At 27.7% G+C, this 22,690-nt stretch overlaps 1 protein-coding gene across 1 annotated transcript in view; it reads right to left on the minus strand.

The window, feature by feature from the left end:
* Positions 1–21,696, minus strand: part of LOC123294828 (chitotriosidase-1) — a 34,626-nt gene extending 12,930 nt beyond the window's left edge. The window contains exons 1-2 of the mRNA XM_044875994.1: positions 21,524–21,696; positions 20,198–20,377 (exon numbers count right to left, since the gene is read on the minus strand). Coding sequence (XP_044731929.1) covers positions 20,198–20,377; positions 21,524–21,575 — 232 coding nt within the window. The 5' untranslated portion in view covers positions 21,576–21,696. The remainder of the gene's footprint in view (positions 1–20,197; positions 20,378–21,523) is intronic.
* Positions 21,697–22,690: the final 994 nt, after the last annotated feature.

Raw genomic sequence — 22,690 nt, forward strand, 5'->3', positions numbered from 1 at the left:
TTTTGAGGGTCATGTCCCATTTAAAGCATGTAAAATGTCCGGTCTCTCCAACAATTTTTATGATATTATTATATATTGAAGAAAAAGTAGAAAAAAATGTTTATACAATAAAATTCTAAACAAAAAATTTAGAAATTAATTTTCACTTTCGAGATATTAATTTTGACGTAAATTGATCGAAATTGGGACGTTGGCATAATTATTTCCCATTTTAAACGGTCAAAATTTCTGAAACTTTGGGAATTAATAGTAAGCATTATTAAATTCTTAAATTTAATTTTTCGTTAAATTCTGTCGAAAAAAAAATTGTACCATTGCTTTAACATAGAAACTGCAAATACCATGCTGGAATATCGTTAATAAGGCATGCGTGGATAAATTTAACGAGATTGTCACTTTGAGGATATTTTGTCTATGTGTGAAAAATCCACTGTTTGATTTAAAATCTATCAACATGAAAACTTATTCATAATATTTAAGTCATTTATTGTGACATGACTCATATGAAGAATAATTAATTACATAATTATTTCAAATAATCCATTATATAAATGCCGATGATCGATAGCAAAATCGGCGTTACCATTATTTTGGACAAGTGAGGATAATTCTTGGTGTGCTGCACAACAACGGTATGGGTAAACTTATTTAAATTAGATGTGGCAAAATTGAAAAATGTCTGGCTAGTACAAATCATAGACTGTTGACTTTTCCAGTTTAGTTATGCTATAGAATATTCTACATGGTTTTAAGGTTGTCGTGTCTATATCCGTTATTGTGTCAAAATTAGAAAGCGATTAGAATAGAGAAAATGGCGTTATATGGTCATGACTGCATGTGATTCAAATCATTTCATATTGAATGAAATCCTAATCGGGAATGACAGTGGCGTGCATAGATTTTAGTCAGGGTAGGCAGAAATTTTTAAAAACTATAAGACGAAAAAGTAATAGTGCGTGCTTTATGTGGTATATCACTAATCGTTCTATGAATTAATGAGGTCAACTGATCAATCAAAATTGAAGTGTAGATGTGTTAAAATGAATAAGAAACGAAGCTACTTCGGTAAATGTCGTAATTTGTTGTGTTGTAAAAGACAATGTCTTTTTATGCATACCTGTGTCATTTTATTGTATTTATACGAGCGCACACACGTACGACACGTACGACTATGAGTGCTTACCATGTGCCCACATATAAACAGTTAGGAAAAAGTTCGTGTCTTTGCCTGGAGGAACTCAGCAGCGCTAATGCAGCGCAATGCGATGTTACTTAAAATTCAATGTACAAGCTGGCATAATCTAATCTTTATGCCGTATAGAATTAAAGATGATAACCGCTTAAAAATTTTGTGTTTATTGATAGTAGATAAATAATATTAGATATCAGAACAAGATCATACATATTTCTTTAAATTATGTAGGGTAGCATGTAGAAAAATAATAAATTATATATATATGAAAAATGAAAAATAATTACTATACTTTTACAAACATTTAATCTTTTTGAAAAATATTTCTCCATTCCGAAAAATTGGTTTCAACTTTTCTTTAACTTTTCTCTATCAAACAAATTGGTGTGTTACCAAAAAGTATACCTCCAATATAATTTATTTAATGAGCTGTGGAGTATAAAAAAAGTTATTTTGTGAGGAGTAGGTATACATCTAGTTAAAGATGGAACGAAGAAATAATAAAGGAAATTTCATTTTTTTAAGAGATGTTTTTAATGGAATCTGAAATCTAATATCTTTATTGATCTTCCTGATCATGAAACGAAAAGGTATGTGAGAATTTCGATTTCGAGAATCGGACCCATTACCATAACTTTCTATTCCGGGATAGTTAATTATAAAAATATCTTAAATGTAAATTGTTTAAAAAATGTACCGCAACTTGCTCTATTCATTTGTACACTGAGTTGCCTAGTTGGTAATATTATTGTTCTGTAAACCAGTCTAAAATATTACAATTTTGAGAACTAGTAATACTATCTCCCATTTTTCACATAATTTACTCTCAACAATTTGTAAAAATATATTTTATGCAGGTTCTAAATTGTTATATTCGTCCTTTGAATGTTGTCACATTATTATAATAAATTGGAAGTAAGAAAAAATAAGAATTTATTTTTGTATGTGAGTATGATTACATCCATTTTATAAAACGATGTATTTACAGAAATATAGAGACACAAAGTTCAATGTTTAACTGTAAATTGTTAAAAGTGTTAAAGAAAAACTTTAGTAAGATATATTAACGTGCAAAACGTAATTGGCATTTTATACCCACTAAAGTAATATTATCCATAAACCTTTAACATTATTGTGAGATTCAGTTTCAATAAAATATTAGGAATATTTTATGGCAATGCGATACAAACTTCAAACTCGCAAGGATTTTTTGGGTTCCCAAACTCAAAAAATGACTCATTATTATCTAAAAGCACATTATTAGTAAAGCTATGAAATAATAGCTTCATAGATTGCAACCGATAATTTTATTGTCCAATTTAGTCTTTTGGTGATATTTCAATTAAAAAGCTTCTGGTTTAGATTAAAAGCGTGTCTATATAAAGATTTGTAGCATTAGAGACTACCAAATTAGTAAATCGATATGAAAATGTTTATTTTTTACACGGAGGTCGAAAATAAGATTTCTAGGATTGTTTTATGCAGAATGAATCATCCTTGTGCAAATTATCAACTCTCAGAAAGCGTTGGAAAAGGAAATAGATTAAACTTTTCATATTGGTTATTTATAAAACATAATTGCCCAGTGCATCTTAAATTAAACAAAATGACTAATTTTTATTTTTTAAGAGCCCACCCTTAAAAGTGTAATTTGATGAAAACTGAAGAAACCGTGGGGGAAATTTAGGCCCTTCGTTGCATTATTTGAGTTTCAAGATTTCTATTATTCTTAACCGATTTTCAATTATTTCTTTCGTTGGTGGAAAATGGTCAAATATATTACCTCGTGTTTGTTAGTTTTATTGTATCCCTTGCTTTTAAAAATCTTAATAAACAGACTTGAAATTTTAGAAATGTAGAGTGTTTCAACAATTAACTCAGTCAATTGTTTGTTTTCACTGGTTTAAAATAAATTTTTTTTCACATATGATTTGTGAATGTTGTTTTTTGTAATATTTATACATAGTCGAATACATTAAATAGTTTTCAATTAATAGCTATGTCTTTTTATATCTCCAGTTGTGAAATTATTCCTAATTTTAACATCAAAATTGAGTATTGTTTACGAAAAAAATACCTACTACTAGTTAATCGCTGAACAAAGTACACATTCAATTTGTGAGACAACTTCAATGAGTTGACCTTAATCTCAAAAAACAAAATTATATTATTTTTATTTTGAGTTTCAATACAATTGAATTCGTTTTATATTTTGAGGGTGTGTATTATAAAAAAATTGACCGTAATTCCTGAAAACAGTAGAGCCTAAAAATTCAAACAACGTTCTTCTAGCGTTTTTTTGTACTAAATTTCAGAAATGTGGGGAATGTTTTCCTCTAGTAATAACTCCTATACAGAGAATATATGGAGAACTCCACGCTTTTTGGTATAATTTTCGATACTTTAAAAGTAATTTTGTACATAATATTTCACATTTTCATAAACAGGTTTTCTATTTTTCTTAAACTTACTATATTTCAATATCATTCGAGATGAATTAAAGTCTCTTAAATGTTTTAATCGAAAGAATCGTATAAAAATAATTGAATGAAATTGAAAATATTTTTTGTTACGTGATATTTAAAGATCGATTGTTCAATTATATGATTATATAATAAATGTACATTTATAAAGTTGAACTAAATTAAATGGAAGCATAAATAAAGTTTGTTAAAAAACTTTCTATAGTTTTATTTTTCATTATTCATTTGACGGCAATATCTAGATATAAATATATCATTGTGGTTTTTTGTTAGACCTTCTATATAAGGTGTCCAATAAGTATCGTTTTTGAACACCAGAAAGATATGCAGGATAAAATTCCTTTAGATATAGAGTAAAATGGTTCCTTTAATGTTTTTGTATCCGATGTCTCATTAGCGAAATCAACCTACGTTAATTGCTGTAATTTTGAAAAAATATCCATATTTATTAGTCAAATTTATCACAATAGTAGCTACAGAAAATAAAATTTATTTTCTTAAAAATTTCTCTTTGAGTTTAATATTCACATACAAGAAATTTATGTTTGAAGTTCTATTTAAATACAAAATAATAATAAATTCTAGTGAATTTAATTTTCTACAAATTTTCTTATTATAAAAATTTGATTTAATTAATATTAGTCGATCCGAGACATCCCCTTAATAACTAACGATATTGAACTAAGTTTATGGTATATAGAAAACTACAAAAAAACTCACTCCTAATAGACTAAGAGCAGGTAACAAAAAAAGCATCCCATCAAATATCTACCTCATAATTATAAAATGGCTAACAAACATGTAAAAAACGTGTTCCACGTGCCATACCAGTAAAAGTTTGTTAATGTGATTTTAATATATTTGTTATAAAAAATGTCTGCCTGACCATTTTTATATATCAATTTATCAGACTTTATTGTCAATACGCAGGAAATGAATTTATGAAAATGAAGTCTGTCATAGTAAAAATCATTCTTACGATGACAGACCAATTTTTATGCTTAAAATAGATGTCAAATCTTCTTTGAGAAAGAAAATTAAAGTGGAGTTTTGTAATTATTCCATAACCTTTTTTGCTATGGGCTCATAGTTCATTAGAATTTTATATTCTACTAGCTTGATAACCGCCTGCTTCACTGGGCTTAAAAGTAAAAGCCATCGCTTGATAGCCTCCACCTTTCTTAACACTCGACTTATTCCTCTTCCATAACATTCGAAGGATTGTTTTACACAGCTAAATATATGCACAGTTTAATTTTCAGAAAATCAGAAAAGAATGTCATGAATTCTTTGACATTTACTATTTAAAATTTTTACAGAAATCTTTAATTTATGGTTCAAAATGGTGATCATCGATGGAGGAGTAAAATGTCACATTAAATTTAATTTTTAAATTTTTGTTTTTAAAATATTTCTTTATCAATTATAGCTTATGTGTTATTCTGATGTATGGGCTATATTGTTGTACAGTTTCATTCAAATCCACCCGGTAGTTTTTGGGTGAAAGTCTAATAAACAAACAAACAAACAATCATTCTTACTTTCACATTTATAATATATAAGGATAACGCTCTGTCCTTTTAATGTGGTGGTTATCGGACACACAGTATAACATTTAAATGTATATAATTCTATATTTTAATTTAGTGTTATAGTCTATAATTCAGATAATATGACATTTTTAGAAAGGTCTACATTGTTTTTTGTTTTATAATTTTCGTCTGAAAGAATTAAAATTTATCGCGTTGTAGTGGAGTTCAAAAAACAATAATTGTACCATACTCTATATATGTACAACTAGATGTAATAACAGCCTAAAAGATAAAACTTTTGAAATCTACGACTAAACGTTTTTGAGTTAAAATGGATTTATACATCGCATACATCAAATCGAATTTTTCGCAATTTTATGCATTTGCTTTCTTCAAAGAAGTACAAAAAAGTATTTAAAATTGAGTTCATTTAATACACTTAGCAATAATACGAATTTTAACCTACTCTTACATATGAAATTAACCTACTATTTTATTGTAACCTGGAGTATTAAAATTTAAATTGCTTAATTTTTGTATTTTTTTAAAACTGATATTAAAACTCTTTTGCTTTCAAAATGGTCGAATGACTTTTAGATAAAGGAAACAAATAATGGTTCAATATCAAATTTATCCTCCGTTTAGCTACTTTCGCTAGTTTGCATAAACTGAAAATAATCGTTACGTTAAATATTCCAATGTTTTTGTATATTTTAGCAAATATCCTCTTATGTTTTATTTATTGATGAAGTTCAACCTTCTTTTAATTTTGAGATCAAAATAATAAAATATACCTATACGAAAACTTTATATATTTTATCAATTTTTTACTAAAAGGAGGAAAAGCAAGTAAAAAAATTTGTGAATAAAAACCGTTTTACTTTTGATGTGTGTTGTATCTAAATTATTTTGTGTGAAAAAAAGAAAGATTTTCTCCGCCTTTCTTTATAAACATATATTTATAAAAGCAAACAACAATATAAGATAAAAACCTTGTTTGGAAATATTGAATAGGTAAATATGCGTGCAGAAGGCGTTTATGATTGGAATTGTATATCAAACGTGTACGAATATTTTACTATCAATATTATAAGATTTTACTCTTCAATATGGTGGTTATGTGAGAACAAAGGCGATTCTAGACAGAATTCAGTTTCTAAGCTTCGATGAGTCGATAAGAATATATTCGAGCATAAATTTTAATTTAATCTAATCTAATCTAATAAAATTTAAGTTTTTTATGCTTAGAATTTTGCTTTAGATAGGATTTATTTTTCCATTTTATAGGAGAATAATTTTTTTGAGAATTTAAATACTCAAAATAACCAATAACTAATGTTTTACCTAAAGTACCTATGATTTAAAAATATATAACAATATGGTCGTAAAACAATTTATTTGTTGTTTATTCGAAAACAAAACTTCATTCATAATCAGTCTCCAGCCTATCTGCATTCTGATAAAAGACCCTCATTCCAATACAAATATTGTTAAGTAAATAACAATGTATAGAAACTGCGAGATTATCAGAGGTTCTACATCTTACCCTACGATTAGACCAGCAGACAGTGACTCATTTTCTCTGTTCTGCGTAGGAGAGTGTTGAAAAGAAAGACTAACCACGTGGCTAGCTTTTTGAAAAATTCGTTTTTTCAGATGTTTAAGGTAGTACGAGCGCCAAGGCAAGTTTAGACTTGTGGTTGAAATTATTTGTACCTTATTTTGTAACTTTGATGATGAATTTTGTTATAACTTCATGAATGTAGACGAAAAATAAGAATAAAATTTTTCGATATTTTGAAAATAACTCCAGATATCGAAAAATTGTATTTTTACTTTTCGTCTAATATTGGCAAGTTATAACATAATTCATACATTGTTAATTAATAGGGCAAAACGGATTTTTATTCAATAATTTATTTAAGTTTTATTTTAATTAAAAATATTTTTTTTTTTTTTAACGAACAGTCTTGGAGAAGTCTATAAAAACATATTAACCATTTTCCCATAATAACAATGTTAAACATGACTACTTTTAAATTCATTTATTTACTTAGATAATTCCCCTACAATTTTCAGAATTGATTAAGACTAAGCCCAACTTAATATTTTAAAAAAAAATCAAGCTTTTTATCCAAAATTGCCATGGCGCTCGTACATCCTTAATGTAACTAAATGTTCACAATATCCAATCTAAGATTTCTCATTAAATCTTTTCTTTTTGCTCGGCAGAAATTTCTGAAATGTGGAAAATGGTCAATATTTCTTACAAAATCAAATTCTCTATTGTTAAAATATTTATCATCATTTAAAACTCGTTGTTTTTTTCGTGTAGCCTTCCGTTTTTAATACTTTACTCTGAACTGTCAAATAACATGCTTTAGCTTTCTCGTGCCACTTCAACACCGCACTAATGGCACAAAAATTCAAATCTTGAGTTTTGTGTGGAAACCTCTTAATTTAAGTTAATCCTACATATAATGAATCAATAGATACGGAATTTTTATAACTTTAGATATTTGTTTGTTTATAATTTAACACTACACAATATAAACAATGTAGTACATTATTTATAATATTTATTTGCGGGCATGTATTCATATTCCTATTTTGTTTTAAAATTTATTTTCTCATACAAACATTTTTCTCTTTCCTAAATAATAACAGATTCATTATGATATTTGTTTTTCCTCTTAACTTACGTTATGGCACATTCATTTTTTATGTATAGATCAACATTTGTATACCGTATGTTTTGTTAACGGTTTTATTTGAGTAACCTGTTGTTAATTCTGAACATCTTTTAACCAATACTAATCACTTATTTTTCGACTACTTCTAACACAGGTAAATTAATTAAAATTTTTTTTTTTATTTTTACAGTTTCTGTACAGTTTCATTAACAACTATTCGCTAGTTTTAGCGTGAAAGCGTAAAAAACAAACAAACAAACAAACAAACATGCTTACTTTCGAATTTATAATATACAATATTAGTAAATAACTTTTCCCTTCTTTATGAACTTATTCTGTAGGACCACGATCTGTAGTTAAGAATAGAACGCCCTGTATAGAGATAACATGGGCAAGAGAGTGAGAATGGGAGATAATAATGGAGTACATTCATCACATCATTTCACTCAACATAATTTTACTTATTTTAGACAAAATATAGACAAAAACAAGAGTGAATGGTGAATGTATTGTTTACAAAATCATTTTTATAATAAAAGTTAACAGGTTTATTTATTTTATAAATAATTTAATGAATACATCATTTTTCCATTGTGTTTATGCTTTTATTCGAATAATAAAAAATATAAAAAATTTTTCCTTTTTTTTTTTTTTGGAATAACAAAGTATAAATTATGTATATAATTTTTTTTGTTTTTTTTTTAAGACCTTGCTCGACATTTTTAATATGAAAATAACGGCTACTTTGCGTTACCAGAGGTAGGAAATATATTAGCTTTATAAAGTTATTCACATTTATTAAGAATATAGGCAATATTATTACATAAATGATAAAATTAGTTTTTTTTACTTAAAATCAACTAGTATTTAGATTTTTGAAATAATAAAAACATTTTTTAATTTGTTTTCATACTTGGAAATTGCAATTAAACCTATAAACATTGTAAAAATCAAAGAATACAATAGTAACTAAACCTAAAAGATATTGGGATTTTATTTAAAAATCTTACTAATATGATTAAAATTCGTAGTATATAATTAAAACAAGTGAAAACAAACAATTAATTGTTGAAATACCATGTATAGACAGTATTAATGACTCTTGTCACATTACACACACATACATTCAAGTCACACATACATAACTGATATTCCTATATAATAGACACTATACAATTTGCGCTTAATTTGCACCCTCACGGGTAAACAGTAATGTTTACGAAAAAATGTATCAAGCAAAAGTTGTTAATTTTTTGAATAAGGAACATTTTTTACATTTAAATTATATCTCCAATGGTTTACAAGACCCAATTGACCTATGTTGCTCATTTACGGACTCGACCTCACTTTTTACGTCCTGAGTACTCTGCTAAAGATTTCTAGTACTAAAAATTTCAGCTTGATGTCTTATTTCGTTTTTGAGTAATCGTGTTCACAGACGTGCGGACGGGTGGACGGACAACCGAAAATTGACTAATACGGTGATTTTATACATTTAACACCTATACCAAAATTTTGTTGGTATCATCAATATTTTTAAGCGTTACAAACTTGGGACTAAACTTAGTATACCTTGCATTTTTGCATTGCATTTTTAATTTTTCAAAAATTTTTATTTCGAAAGCTAAGCGTCTAGAGAGGCTATGTATTCTTTTTGCTTAACACTGATCAACAAATACAAAAATATTTTTTATTTTGAAAAATTCAAAATTCTGATAATTCGTTGATTTTTTAATCTGTTTCATTTTTTATGTAGTTTTGACTGCACTTCCGTCAGATTTCTATTTCGTAGAATGTGTACCTAAGTTTAAAAATAAAATCGATACAAAATTAACAATTATTTCGTACATTTTAAGTACTTCTTGAAGACTTTTTTGTTGAGTACAGACACAAAAAAATTACAAAAAAAGCACACGAAGAAAAAATGAACCTGCACATAAAAATGACAAGGAAATCCATTTATTTTATTTGAAAAATGATAGATGTCAGTGTAACAGTGGAGTTGAACTGAATATATGTGTAACTTGAGTCGTTCAATTCACATAAATATAACATGCCGTCTTATTCAAAGTCAACTTGTTATATGGCTGTATATTTATTTTTTGAAAGAACTTGAAAAGAATAGAAAAATTCTTTCTATGATGTCTTATCCCCATAGATAAATAACCGAAACATGTATTATTGTTGTTATCATTGTCTTTTTCTGGTCAATGTACAATACAATGAATGTTTCTCACTCAGATAATACTGGAATACTACAGTCTTCATTTCAAATTTTTATACAGTAAGATCTTATATTAAACTACAGACTAGTACAAATATTTATCAGGAAACTGAAACCTAAGAAAATTTGGGCAAGGGTTCCCTCAGGTAAAACCAAATCATATAATTGCATTCAAGGCAGAAAAAAGATATCCCCTTTTGAGGCGTTGGCCTGCGGAGTACAAAATAAAAAATATCAATTTTTAGCTTGTTATTTAGCATGCTGGGTAACAATCTCTTTCTGGAAAAGCTATTGCGAAATTATTTGGCTTATTATTAGGTCCAGGATCGACTAATAATGATAGGTAAGTATATTAACTATTAAAAAAAATCTTTAAGCGCATTTTATTCGACATTAAATCTTTGTACAACTAGTTGAAAATAGCAAAATCAGTTCCCAAATGTCCAGAATTTGTCAAAAAAATAAATATCAAAATTTTACACCAATTTTTGAGCAAATAGTTTTTTTGTCGTTTTTCACAAAGAACGTGTGCTTTTTTTTAATGATAACTAATTTTGGCATTTACAGACTAGCAGATGGAGTAATTAACTAAAATTTTTATTAGTTATTACCGTCAATGTCAATCTTAAATACATACGGATACGACAGGAAACATAACTTTCAGAATTCAACGTGGAATGAAAATTTAACAAATCTGACTGTAAGTATATAGAACACCGACCACTAACACATCCTTTATTACTTTAATACATCCGTTATTATTTTTTTTATATCCACCAAATCCATCTTAAACGCCCGGTTAAATAATATACTTATACTTGAGTTATTTTACCGAGGCCACCATTTCAAAAAACAAAGTACGTTTTTAAAGCAAACGGTTTAATTTAAGTGGTTTGATATTTTAATTCTGATTTAAAATAACTTATATTTAGCAAAAATATAAATTCGAATCAATTAATTTGTACTATTAGGCTCGAAAACACACTTTAAAGTTCAAAAAGTTGGCCTCGGTTAAATAACTCTAATATGGAGCAGACCACAAAGCACAATTCTAAACCTAGTTCATAAGTATATTTTGACATTTTTTTAAAACAAATTTAAAAAACACTATTCCATGAGTACTTGACAGATGGCAACATAATTTTGAAGTTTTGTGAATTGAATAGAACAACTAATGTAGGAATAATACACCTAAGTCCACATACATATAACTGATAGATAAAAAGTGGTTATATATGTATAATGGAATTGTTTATGTCGAAATATTTCTTACTTTTGCTGTCTTTAGTTTTCTCCCCAAGTAGGAGTTATCCACAGAATGGTTCACCAAATTCAATCATTAGATATATTTTTATGAAAATAACTTCACCTCAACTATTTTTAAAGTCATTTTTAACGGGAGTTCATAATAAAATTAAAAGGTAATCATATTCCTTCGAGTTGAGAAAATTTCTAATTTGTGTTTGGTTAATTTTTTGAATGTTCCGGTACCTACAGTTTGGATTTTACTGGTTAAATGAATTTTTCATTCTGTTATTTCCACTTGTTAATTTTATCGTCTCCCCAACAGCTTTTTTCATATGTGGCGTTATCTTCTCAAGGTATATTGACACAAGATATACTGGACCCTTTTGAAATATAGCTTAACATAATTTCCAAATTCGATTATTATTTGCCACATTTGTAAGCAGTAATTAAAAATTAATCGAAATATATATTTGTACATAGGGTTGCATGGGGTAATGGGAGCCCGCGAATAATGTTAGCGACCACACTTATGAACTTCTCTAAAATATATAACATTGTGTAAATAACGTAATTAACGGTCGTTAATTGTGTTAATTGTGTTAATTGTGTAAATAACGTTCGGCCGTCTTAGTGTATGTTTTATAAAGTCATTTAGTTACATTTATTCAGTTGTTCGAGACTATTGTTTTTTTTTTGTGGCACCCTTTTGATGTAATTTTGAAATTTTTTTTCGAATTAAGGTTGAGTGGGTCATGAGAGCTGTATGGCTCTCATTTCCCAAAATGTATGGTAAGCGGAGCGTGAAACACAATTCAGAATGTTTTAAATTTACAACAAAGGTTACTTAGGATAAAGATTTGTTTGTAATTTTCTGGTAACCATATAAGTAGACCTTACGCTCATAGTTAATACAATTTTAAATTTTAGAAATTATGACTTAATTTGACCATAATTTTTTACTGTCAAATATAGGTCTACTACATATTGAATAAAAATAGTGAAAAAGTGAGAAATTTATAATATAAGTGAGCATTTGTTTTGGGCATTCGTGACACTCTGTATAAATGAGTGTGTATTACATACAGAGTTCGTTGTAGGTAGGATAGATATATTTGTCGTTTTGTTTTCTCTCATCTTTTCTATTTCTTAGCTTAACAATATAATATATATGAGAGATTTTCTTTCAACAGTATCACTTTTTTTCCACTGGAAAACTTATCTTGATTTATGTTTACATGAAAATTGTTCCGGTATCCAGTATCTTATATATATAAGTTCACTACACAATAATATAGAAATATACACCTACAATATCTGAGCAAAATCTGTCTAAAAATGAAACAGCAATCTTGTATTTCTGAGAGCTTAAGAGTGTTATATATTTTTATGAGAAACTGTCTGAAACTGCTGATTCGGGAAGTATGTCTTCGAATAATATTCTATTCAAGTTATTGCTATGTTGTTGTCGTTGTGAAAATCACACAAGATTTAATTGAGCTTAATTAATACAGCCTTAACACAAAAGTAGTAGAATTTAATGTGATTCTCGTGGTTTTTGAGAGTTTTTTAGTAGTCTACTGTTTATGTTAAACAAAAATCATTGACAACGTTATTTGTAAATATGACATAAAATTTTCTCTTGATTAGGGCCCAAAACGTACTCTAACTTACAAGAAATTTGAAAAAATTAAAAAAGTCTAGAAAACAATTAATCTTCTTTAAAATTTGTCAATTCGTTTTGTACCTTAAGCATTGTGTGCTTCTAATGAACTGAAATTTCCATGGTTATTTTTGTCTGTTGTTTTGACGATTAATAAAGATAAATTTTGCAAAAGAGAAGCTTGAGGTTTTAATCTATGGATCGGATGTCGAATTTATGAGAACCCAGTCATTCGATTTTCGTAGTTTTCAACAATTGTAATATTTTTACTATATTTTTTGCGTTATAAAAAGCTATTGACAATGAAACACATGTAAAAACAATGGAAGAAAGAAGCAAATGGCGAAAAGGTTGAAAAATGAATTGTAATTTTAAAAAACCTGAACAATTTTTTAACCCTTTCGATATTTGCAAACTTCCGGCCACCTTTTTCACGTATTGTATTGTAAACCACTTCCTTTAAAATGTAAATGGTAGATGAAAAGTATTAACAAATCGTCGAAAAAATATTGATTTCCATAAATTCAACACTTAAGCCACGGTTACAAATTCAAATTTCTTTGTTGCCTAACTTATTATTATCAATCTTAATTATGGAAATTTGGCTTCATTATGAACTCACGTTCAATTTGAAATACATATTGACAAACTACCGACAGACTAGATGGTACAGACAGGCAGACTCATTTTGTGAAGGGCTAAAATAATTTCACTCACAGAAAACATGATAGTTGATATGATTCTAAATGTAGTTACCTAGAAATATTGCCCAGTTGTAAGAAATTTTCACTAGAAAGAATGACAAATATACAAATAATAATCGAGTATTTAAATATCTGTTTCAAAATATAAACAAACAAATGAATAAAAGGACGTGACACATGATAAAGAGTAGAAAAAAAAATATAATACATGAAAAATTTCGAAAAATCCCTTTAAACGTGATTTTAATCTTATATTTTTATTATATGTTATATAATATTTTGATAAAACTATATTGCTTTCGATAAATATTTATGAAAAATTATATCATATTTGAAAAAAAAAATTTTTTTCTCTCAACTCTTTCGAGAATATAATTTTCATTTTGAATGAAACATTATGGTTAAATATTATGATGACATTTTTTTTATATGGATTTTGTAATTTTGCAAAGCTTTACAAATTTATTTTTTCTTTAGTAGGTATATTTTATGAATTCAGGTTATATGTAGAAACATTTATATGGTTCCAAAGTCAGAGGTTTTCTTGAAAAGGATAATCTTCATTAGGTAAATATTTTTGTTACTTTTAATGGGTACCATTTATGGTACATTTTGGGAAATCTTTTTAATAAGAAACTCGGAATATTTTAACTCGGAATAAGTTGACTCGGAATATTTTCAACTGCACCTCAAGCTTTAAAATTGAACAATATTTGTCAAGTCTGGTATTTACATTAAAAGATAATTAATAACCAATGCAAAAGTCATTTTGCCTAACACACCTCAAGCCAAATTGTTCGTTACCCGTTAAAATTGCAATTTTTAAGACTTTTATCGATTACAAATTTGTTTCTAGCTAACATAATGATATTTATATATTTGTTTATAATACACAACGAGTTTTAATCAAATTTAAGGTTGTTGGGTAGGAAGTTTGTAAGACATAACCTTGAGAACAATCTCTCAATTTTCTATTTATTTAAATGAATTTCCAAAAGCTACACTATACTTCATCCACAAGAAACAAAAATATCTACAATAAAAAAACTATTTGCGTATTAAAAAAGGCTAATAAAATTTTAAAAATATTCAAAATTAAAATAATTATTGAACTTTTTTTTTTTTTATAAATAACAGTTTGAAAATTAAATAAGAGCTATTATAGATGACAGTTGTTTTAGAAAACGGATTGGTATTCAGAATTCAAATCTGTTTTTTACAATAAAAGTTGATTGCTTTCTAATCTGATATGATTTCTTAACAATCTGTTTTTAACCCCCGAACTACAAAAAAGAGGTGTTATAAGTTTAACCGCTTTGTATACGTGTCTGTGTGTCTGTCTATCTCTGGCATCGTAGATCCTTAACGAATGAACCGATTTTAATTTTTTTGGTTTCATTTGAAAGGTAAAATAACGTAGAGTAGCTATGTTTCAAGTGCGAGCTTAGAGTTTCGTCCTCAAAAAAACTAAAAAATTGGCGACTATGACATATAATTTTAACATAAATAATTACTATGGAAATGAATGGTCAGATAAACCTGGCTCAATTCATTTCGAGAGTAAAATAATTAGGTAATTTAAAACAATAATTCAAAAGAACAAAGTGAACTCAAATATTTCAATTTCAATTAAAATATTTCCAAAAATTTGTCCCAAAAAATGATAGCTCTCTAAGTATCCTTTTCTTCATGTCCTTGACCAATACTTTGATATTAATTTATGAAGTAGTGTTATAAATTTAAAGTGTTTATCTGTGCGTCTGTGTGTTTCTCAGTGACATCGTAGCCCCTAAACGGTCGAACCGACTTCATTGAGAATATTTTATAGCTAAGTTTCCAAATATTTTATAGCTAAGTTTGTAAATTTCACCTGTTAAAGTAAAAGTTTTAAATTATGAAATAATAATTGAAGCGTAACTTAAAAATTAAAAATTTGTAATGTTCGATGTGAAGAAATCTAATGCAACCATTCTTCATTTAGTATTAATTTTTGATATGATCTTGTGACCTTTTACATTTATAATAATATATTTATAAGAAATATTTTATGTCACAGTGCGACATTATTATGTTAAACATAATATTCTATGAAAGTATAAAATACGTGAACAGTATATGAAAAGTAGTATTTGCTTTCACATTTATCAAAACGACAAATAAATTCCAAACAATTCTAATTTTCTAGAATCTCGAATCAAGACGATTTCTACAACTATTATGTAATTTTGATATTTCGTAGACAGTTAATAATAATGTTTCTTCATCTTAAAATTCAGAAAATTTGAAAGAAAGTTTAAAAATAAAATGTTTCTAAAGCACACTGATTGTAAAATTAATCCCTGTTTGATAATACTTGACTAACTTTTAGGAAACCTAGTGCAGGGCAGGGAAATGACTCTTAGATCATTAGATGTTAGTATATAAAATTATAAAAGTTATATATGATTCGTTAATTTATATTATTTCATTATGACGTATTTAAATAATTGAAACCTGAACTTTAGTTAATAATTGGCTTGTCATAGACAGGTTTTAATTATTTCAGTGAGTGAAATTTGTAAAATTGGTGGGTCATGTTCAGTTTTTAAATCGAAGGAATCACACATATTTTTTGTTTCGGAATGTAGTAAAACTCGTTAACAAGGATAAAGGTATGATTTCCATGCTCCGGCTGACACAAGAGTCTGATGCTGATCGTCTGACGCAGTACACATATTACGAATTCTAATGCAAACGTTGTCTTTCACAGCGTGTGTTGCGGCTGAAATTGGATGGGATCGGGCGGCTATACCTCTTTTTGAGCAGTGGCGTTAGTACTTACCACATAAAAACATATTAATTAATCAGTTTAAAAACAATTAATTAATCAGTTTAAAAAAATAACTTCCAAAGTAGTGGTTTCAAGTGTTGATGATGCAAAACTTCTTCAGGGGAGATAGAGTACTGATATCTGTGTGAAAAATCTGTTCTAAAATCATCCTTTATTCGATTTTAAAAAAATTTCCGTAACTTTTTGTCATCCTGCAGTAAATACTGATTGATAAATTTTGCAAAGAAACCATCACATTTTCTTTTTTTATATAAGTATGGATTTCAGCATTACTCTCCAACATTATTTGTTCCAATAGAATTTCTGCAAACATTAATAGGCGTAATAGAATACCGCGATCACTCAGTTTACTTCAGTTTAGTTAACTTCATTTTGAAGTTAACTACGTAAACTTCAGAACAAACAGTTAAGCACGCTTTAACAGTACGCACATCATCAAACGCTTGTGTCAGCCGTAGCATAGGAATTATATTTGACCCTTACAATACAAAAATCGAGTGTATTTGTCGATAATTCAAATATTTTCTAACATATTACTCGGAAGCCTATATGTAGAAATCCTTACACCATCCCTTGATTAAGACAAAAAAAAAGTGAAGGGTGGTGGATATAAAGGACAAAACAGCATGAGATCTACCGCTCTCTGGTTACTTACAGGAACTTACATACATGCAAACTTAATAGTGGTAATTTTATTTGAGGTCTATTTATTTCATAAAATGGCATAGTTTACGTACTTGGTTGCGATTGGGATATGTAAAAGTACAAACAAACATTCTACACATATTTATGGTGGTTTATACAACTAGAAAATGTAATTTTCTAAATATGGTATAGTTTTACTTTACATAAATAAATCTACAACAATGGTGATTTATGTTCACTATTATTTAAGGTCTTTAAATTGGACTTTGATACTATGATTCCATTTAAAATTGTGTGGTTATTATGTTATGTTATATAATCTATTTTATATATACTAAATTCTGGTTAGATTGAGATTTCTAAATTATCTTTCGGATTTATACAAGTAGAAAAAAAATTATAATAGACACAGGAAGAATCTCACTGAAAATCTTTTTTTATTTTTGAATTTTATTATTGGATAATTCTTGCTAACTTGTTAACTTATAAACTTTCCAAAAACTGTCATTAAGTGCAATTAAGTACAAAGCATTTAACATGATAAGATCAAGTATGGATAACTTGCCGAGAAGTGTTATCAAACAATTTCGGCGATAAAATCGCGATTTATAGTCATTTTAGTTTCAGTAGGCACGGGCATTATGGATATTTTTGCTGACTGTTACCATTATAACAATGGAAGTCTGGAAATATGGAATAAGGTTGATATGATTGTATCATACTTAGATAGAGAATTGTGGCCGAATATTAGTAGCAATAAAAAAAACGAATTATTGAGTCACCTATAGTCTACATATTCACAAGTAAATTATGGACAACCCTTAAAACTGGATAGAGACTATGGATATTAGAGTAGAAAGCGCTCTAAAATTTTAAAACAGCGTTATTAAAATAGCCTAATTCAATGGATATGATCATTGAAAGAATAAAGGGCTTTGCTAGCACCTGGAACTACTTCAAAGTGAAAATTAAAAAAAAAATTAATGGTTGTTTTTTTAAAGCAAGACAGCCTAATAAGATTATTTTCTATTTCGTTGAAGGATCAACTTACCAGGAATTATCTCTATGAATTATGTGAGAACAAATGATATATTTTAAACTATAAACTTTAAAAATGTTTCTACAGGATATTAAGTTCCGAATCCGCATGCTGTGTAAACATTTATTTTATCGAATTATATTGTTAAATTCACCGTTGAATTTTATGACACTAAGTGATTAACTACACTAACGTCGTTCTAGCGTTAGGTGGTAAATATTGATTTGAAAAATATGATTTTCCAATTAAGTGCACTTAGGTCAAATTTATCTATTCCCAAGTTCCTCTCTTAATAAAGACCCAAATTTTTGATGAAATTTTCAGTAACTCATACTTCGTTGTAAAACACCAGAATATGAATATTGTAAATATGTGCTATATATAAGTTTGTCACAATATGTTTCCAAAACTATGTGTCAGTCAGTTTATTATACAAACTTCAGTAAGTCCTCTAAAAATAAATCGGAGCAAAAAACACCTTTATATAAACCTAAGAAAATACTGAACATTATCGCAAAGATCAGACAGACATCAATATTTAATAGATTAAATATCACAAAATAATTAACCATTTGCAAATTTGAATATATTATATCCAATTTTAAACAGCAAAAATTTCGTCCAAAAAAACCTCGCTTACAAAAAATAAATTTAGCTTTCAAATTTAACAAAAAAATTTAAAAGATTTGCTTATTCACTACTCATTCAATAGCAATAATTCTATTTATAATTCTAATATTTTTGATTAAATAAAATAATTTATTTAATAATTTAAATATTATTTATATAAAATTATGATTAAATAATTGATGAAATTGGCTGTAATTTTATAAAATTGGCAACAAAAGAGACACCCCACATAGACCCATACATTCACAATGTAGTTAATAAATTTTATGATTATAAAATAACATATAACTTAATTAAAATACGAGCTTTTGTTTTATACAAATCAGCATAACAGATAGAAAGGGTTTAAGAGAAAATATTTAGTCCGAAATATTATGAGCTAAATTATTAAAAAAATTTATTACGAGTGATAAAAAGTTGATTAGTTAAAAATGCGCGTTATTAATTTATTTATTTACTTTTTTTTTGAAAAGAAGGTAGCAAGACAACTTCACGACTTGGCGAATTTTTTAAACTTTTCTTATGCCGACTCCGTCGGGTCATCCAAATAACCTTGGAAGAGATAACTATTCTTGTATCAAATTGTAAAGCTAAAACCAGTAAACTGAATTTACAAATTTATCTCAAAATAACCGTGTTTCGACTTTACCCTTTCTACTTGATGGCGAAGAAATATAAATGAAAAACAGTTACAGAAAATTAACATAAGATTTTCTACAAAATGTTTTATCATTACATGTATACATTATTTAATATTATTTTAGGTAATTATACAAACAGATTATTTCAAAAATTTTCTTTTTCATCATATTCTCTTTCATTTTCCATATTTAATTTATTTTGATTGTTTTTATTTAAAAAAAAAAGAAATGAATGAAAAATAAAGAAAGTGTTCTATAGAAATTTTTAAGTAATTGTATTTTTATATACAATTTCATTTTGATGCTTGAGTAGTCAAACAGAAAGTTATATCGGTCTTTGGAGTTTTCATATTCAGATTTTATACCCTGTAATACAATTTGATATTTCTCAATGTCAATTTGTTTCTTTGTTATTCCTTGGGTCATAGCAAAAGAAAATAAGAAATCAACATGACATTTGACATATAAAACAAATTAGAAGTCCAGGCAATTACATATTTTTCACAAATATCTCAAGACTTCGCCCAACTTCCTATTTATTCAATTTAAAGAAGAACGATTTTCTCTTCAATAGATTACTAAGTATTTCGCACTTTTAGAGAAATATTGTTGAAGTTTTTTTTACCTAGGGTGATTTTCAGTTTTTCAAGGGTTTTCGAAATGAAATCATTCTTACCTTTCAATAATAAAACATAGTTCTTTTTGTCATCAGATCCTTTTGGATACTCCCAATCAATATCTAAACCATCGAAACCACGATCTCGGATGAATGGAATTGCACTGTAAATGAATGTTTGCCTAGAATAACGTGTTGCTGACATTTCTTTAAACTTTTGTGTTCCAAATGACCATCCACCTAGAAAATTAAATCGTTAATCATCATAGTCTTAGATTACGTAAATGTATAAAGCAGCTGGAGCAATTGGATTTGAAGGAAGTTACTTGCAGCCGCATGGTTTAATCAAGTTTGTCAAATGACAATCTGCAGAATTTAAGAGTTTTGTTTTCGATATATGGACTGATTGAGAATTTTTTTAAAAACACAATCTAAATTATAGGTATTACTGTCAAAAACGAGTGTGGTGAGAGCGTTAGCCCGTAAGGTTGAAACTAGAACTTGTAGATAATCAAGTTCTGTCGATCATAAACTAACATTTTTAAGACTGGCGCCTTATATATTTTTATTGGGTATAATGCAATAACCTCTGACAAGTTAATCGCTTGCCTTGAGGAATAGTGTTTCCAATATATCTAGAATTGTTCAGCACTTCCTTTATTTCCAAGACTTGCATAGGAAAAGTCATCACACACTATAAGAGATCATTATATTTTGTAATCAAGATACGGATTCTTCTATGTCGTAAATTTAGGTTCACGTGTCATAAAGTTCGATTCTAAATTTTGATCGTGTGATATGTTTCAACGCATACTCGAGTTTTTCTTTGCTTAAAAGCTGCAAAAGTGTTGCAACAACTTTTTGTTGGTAGCTCTGCTGGAATACACTTTGCTAAAAAATGCTTACGTTGCTAACAGTGCTAACTGAAATTAACTAATTATTACTTTAATGAGACCGCAGTTTAATGTATGGTACAGCTAACTTCTCATTCATTTTTAACTTATGCTTAACCCCACTTCCAGAATGGAAAATTTAATTGTATTCAGGAAGTGAAATGTTAAAATGGAATGAAATATTTTTGATTTAGGGAAATGTACTGAAATGCAATGTATTTCTTTGTAAAATTCAATTTCATTTGTAGTCAAATCGGGTCTTTTTTGACAGTCAAACGTAATGATAATAATAATAATAATAATAATATTTTATTTGTAAAAAGACCATAACTGTGGTATACAAATCGTCACATATTACACTTGATGAAGTGAAATATTCATTCCCACGGCCATAATTACAAATTTGGTTGAAAATTTTTCATTTGTGATTATGAATGAGAATCTAGATATAATTGATGGATAATGTTTATGGTAAATATGTTTATTTACTTACCAATAGCCAATAATGTTTTCAATTTTGGATTCGCTTTTTTTAATGCTTCCATACGTTCGTATAAACCAATTTTACCGTCTTTTGTTTCATCGTTGCTTTCGAACGAACTCAATTTACCTTTTTTCAACCAACCGAATGCAAATATAATATGGGTACATAAGTCTGGTAAAATATCTTCTGGGACAAATTTACCAATTTTTGTTCGATATTGGGACCAATTTGTATAGTAACATACAATCTAAAATAAAATTTTTAACAAACTTTTCATTATTTTTTATATTTAAATTTATATTTTGATCTTCAAAATTGACAATTACTATCTAAGTTTTTAAAAAGATATGTGTTCAGAAAAATTACTTTCCAAGGGTGTACATCTCGAGCTCTTTTTGTGCTCAAGTTTACTTACCTTGTAACCATCTTTGGATTTATTTGCCCCAGTTGTCGTTGTGGTCGCTGAAACACTGTTATCTTTTGTTTGTTGTTTTCTTGTACCAGCACGTCTTCGGACATTAAATCGATTTGCACTTGCTGATACATCTTGATCGGTTACGCCACTACGTCTGGATATTGATGAACTAGACGATACTGATACAGAACTGGTAGGTCGGCGAATTCTTCTTCGGACTGAAAAATAATAAAATAGAATTAATTATTTTTCGTAACTCAAATAAAATTTTTATGGATAGTTCTTAACTTGTATAAAATATAATTTGAAATTATATTTGAAAATGATAGAAAGAACTTAATTCTTTTAATAATAATTAGCTCGACCGTGGCGAAGAACAATCACGAAAATTGATAAAAGAATAATGAAGTGTTCGCCATTTGACAGAAAAACATGCTAGAGAAAAATTAACAAGATAAGAAATTGTAGGATTGCCAAAATGATTTGATTGGGAGCCTTTTTCAATAATATTTGTGGCTTCGTTTTCAATCCTACATTCATTAATTGATATAAAACTTGGCAACAAAAAAGCATGTATAAGTTTTACTGAACTCAAATAAAAATCCAAAAATTATTGCCCTTGGGAAAGAATCCTTTGTGTGATCATTCTCGCTTCTCAAGTCCAAGAGTAAGTGAATCGAGAGGTCGAAGAATTCAAAGTTTTTTGTACAGTTCTTTTTCACATAGTAGCAGTCTAGGCTAACGTTGCACTTTAAAAAATG

The sequence above is a fragment of the Chrysoperla carnea genome, chromosome 3 (assembly GCF_905475395.1).
Source record: "Chrysoperla carnea chromosome 3, inChrCarn1.1, whole genome shotgun sequence".
NCBI lineage: Eukaryota > Metazoa > Arthropoda > Insecta > Neuroptera > Chrysopidae > Chrysoperla > Chrysoperla carnea.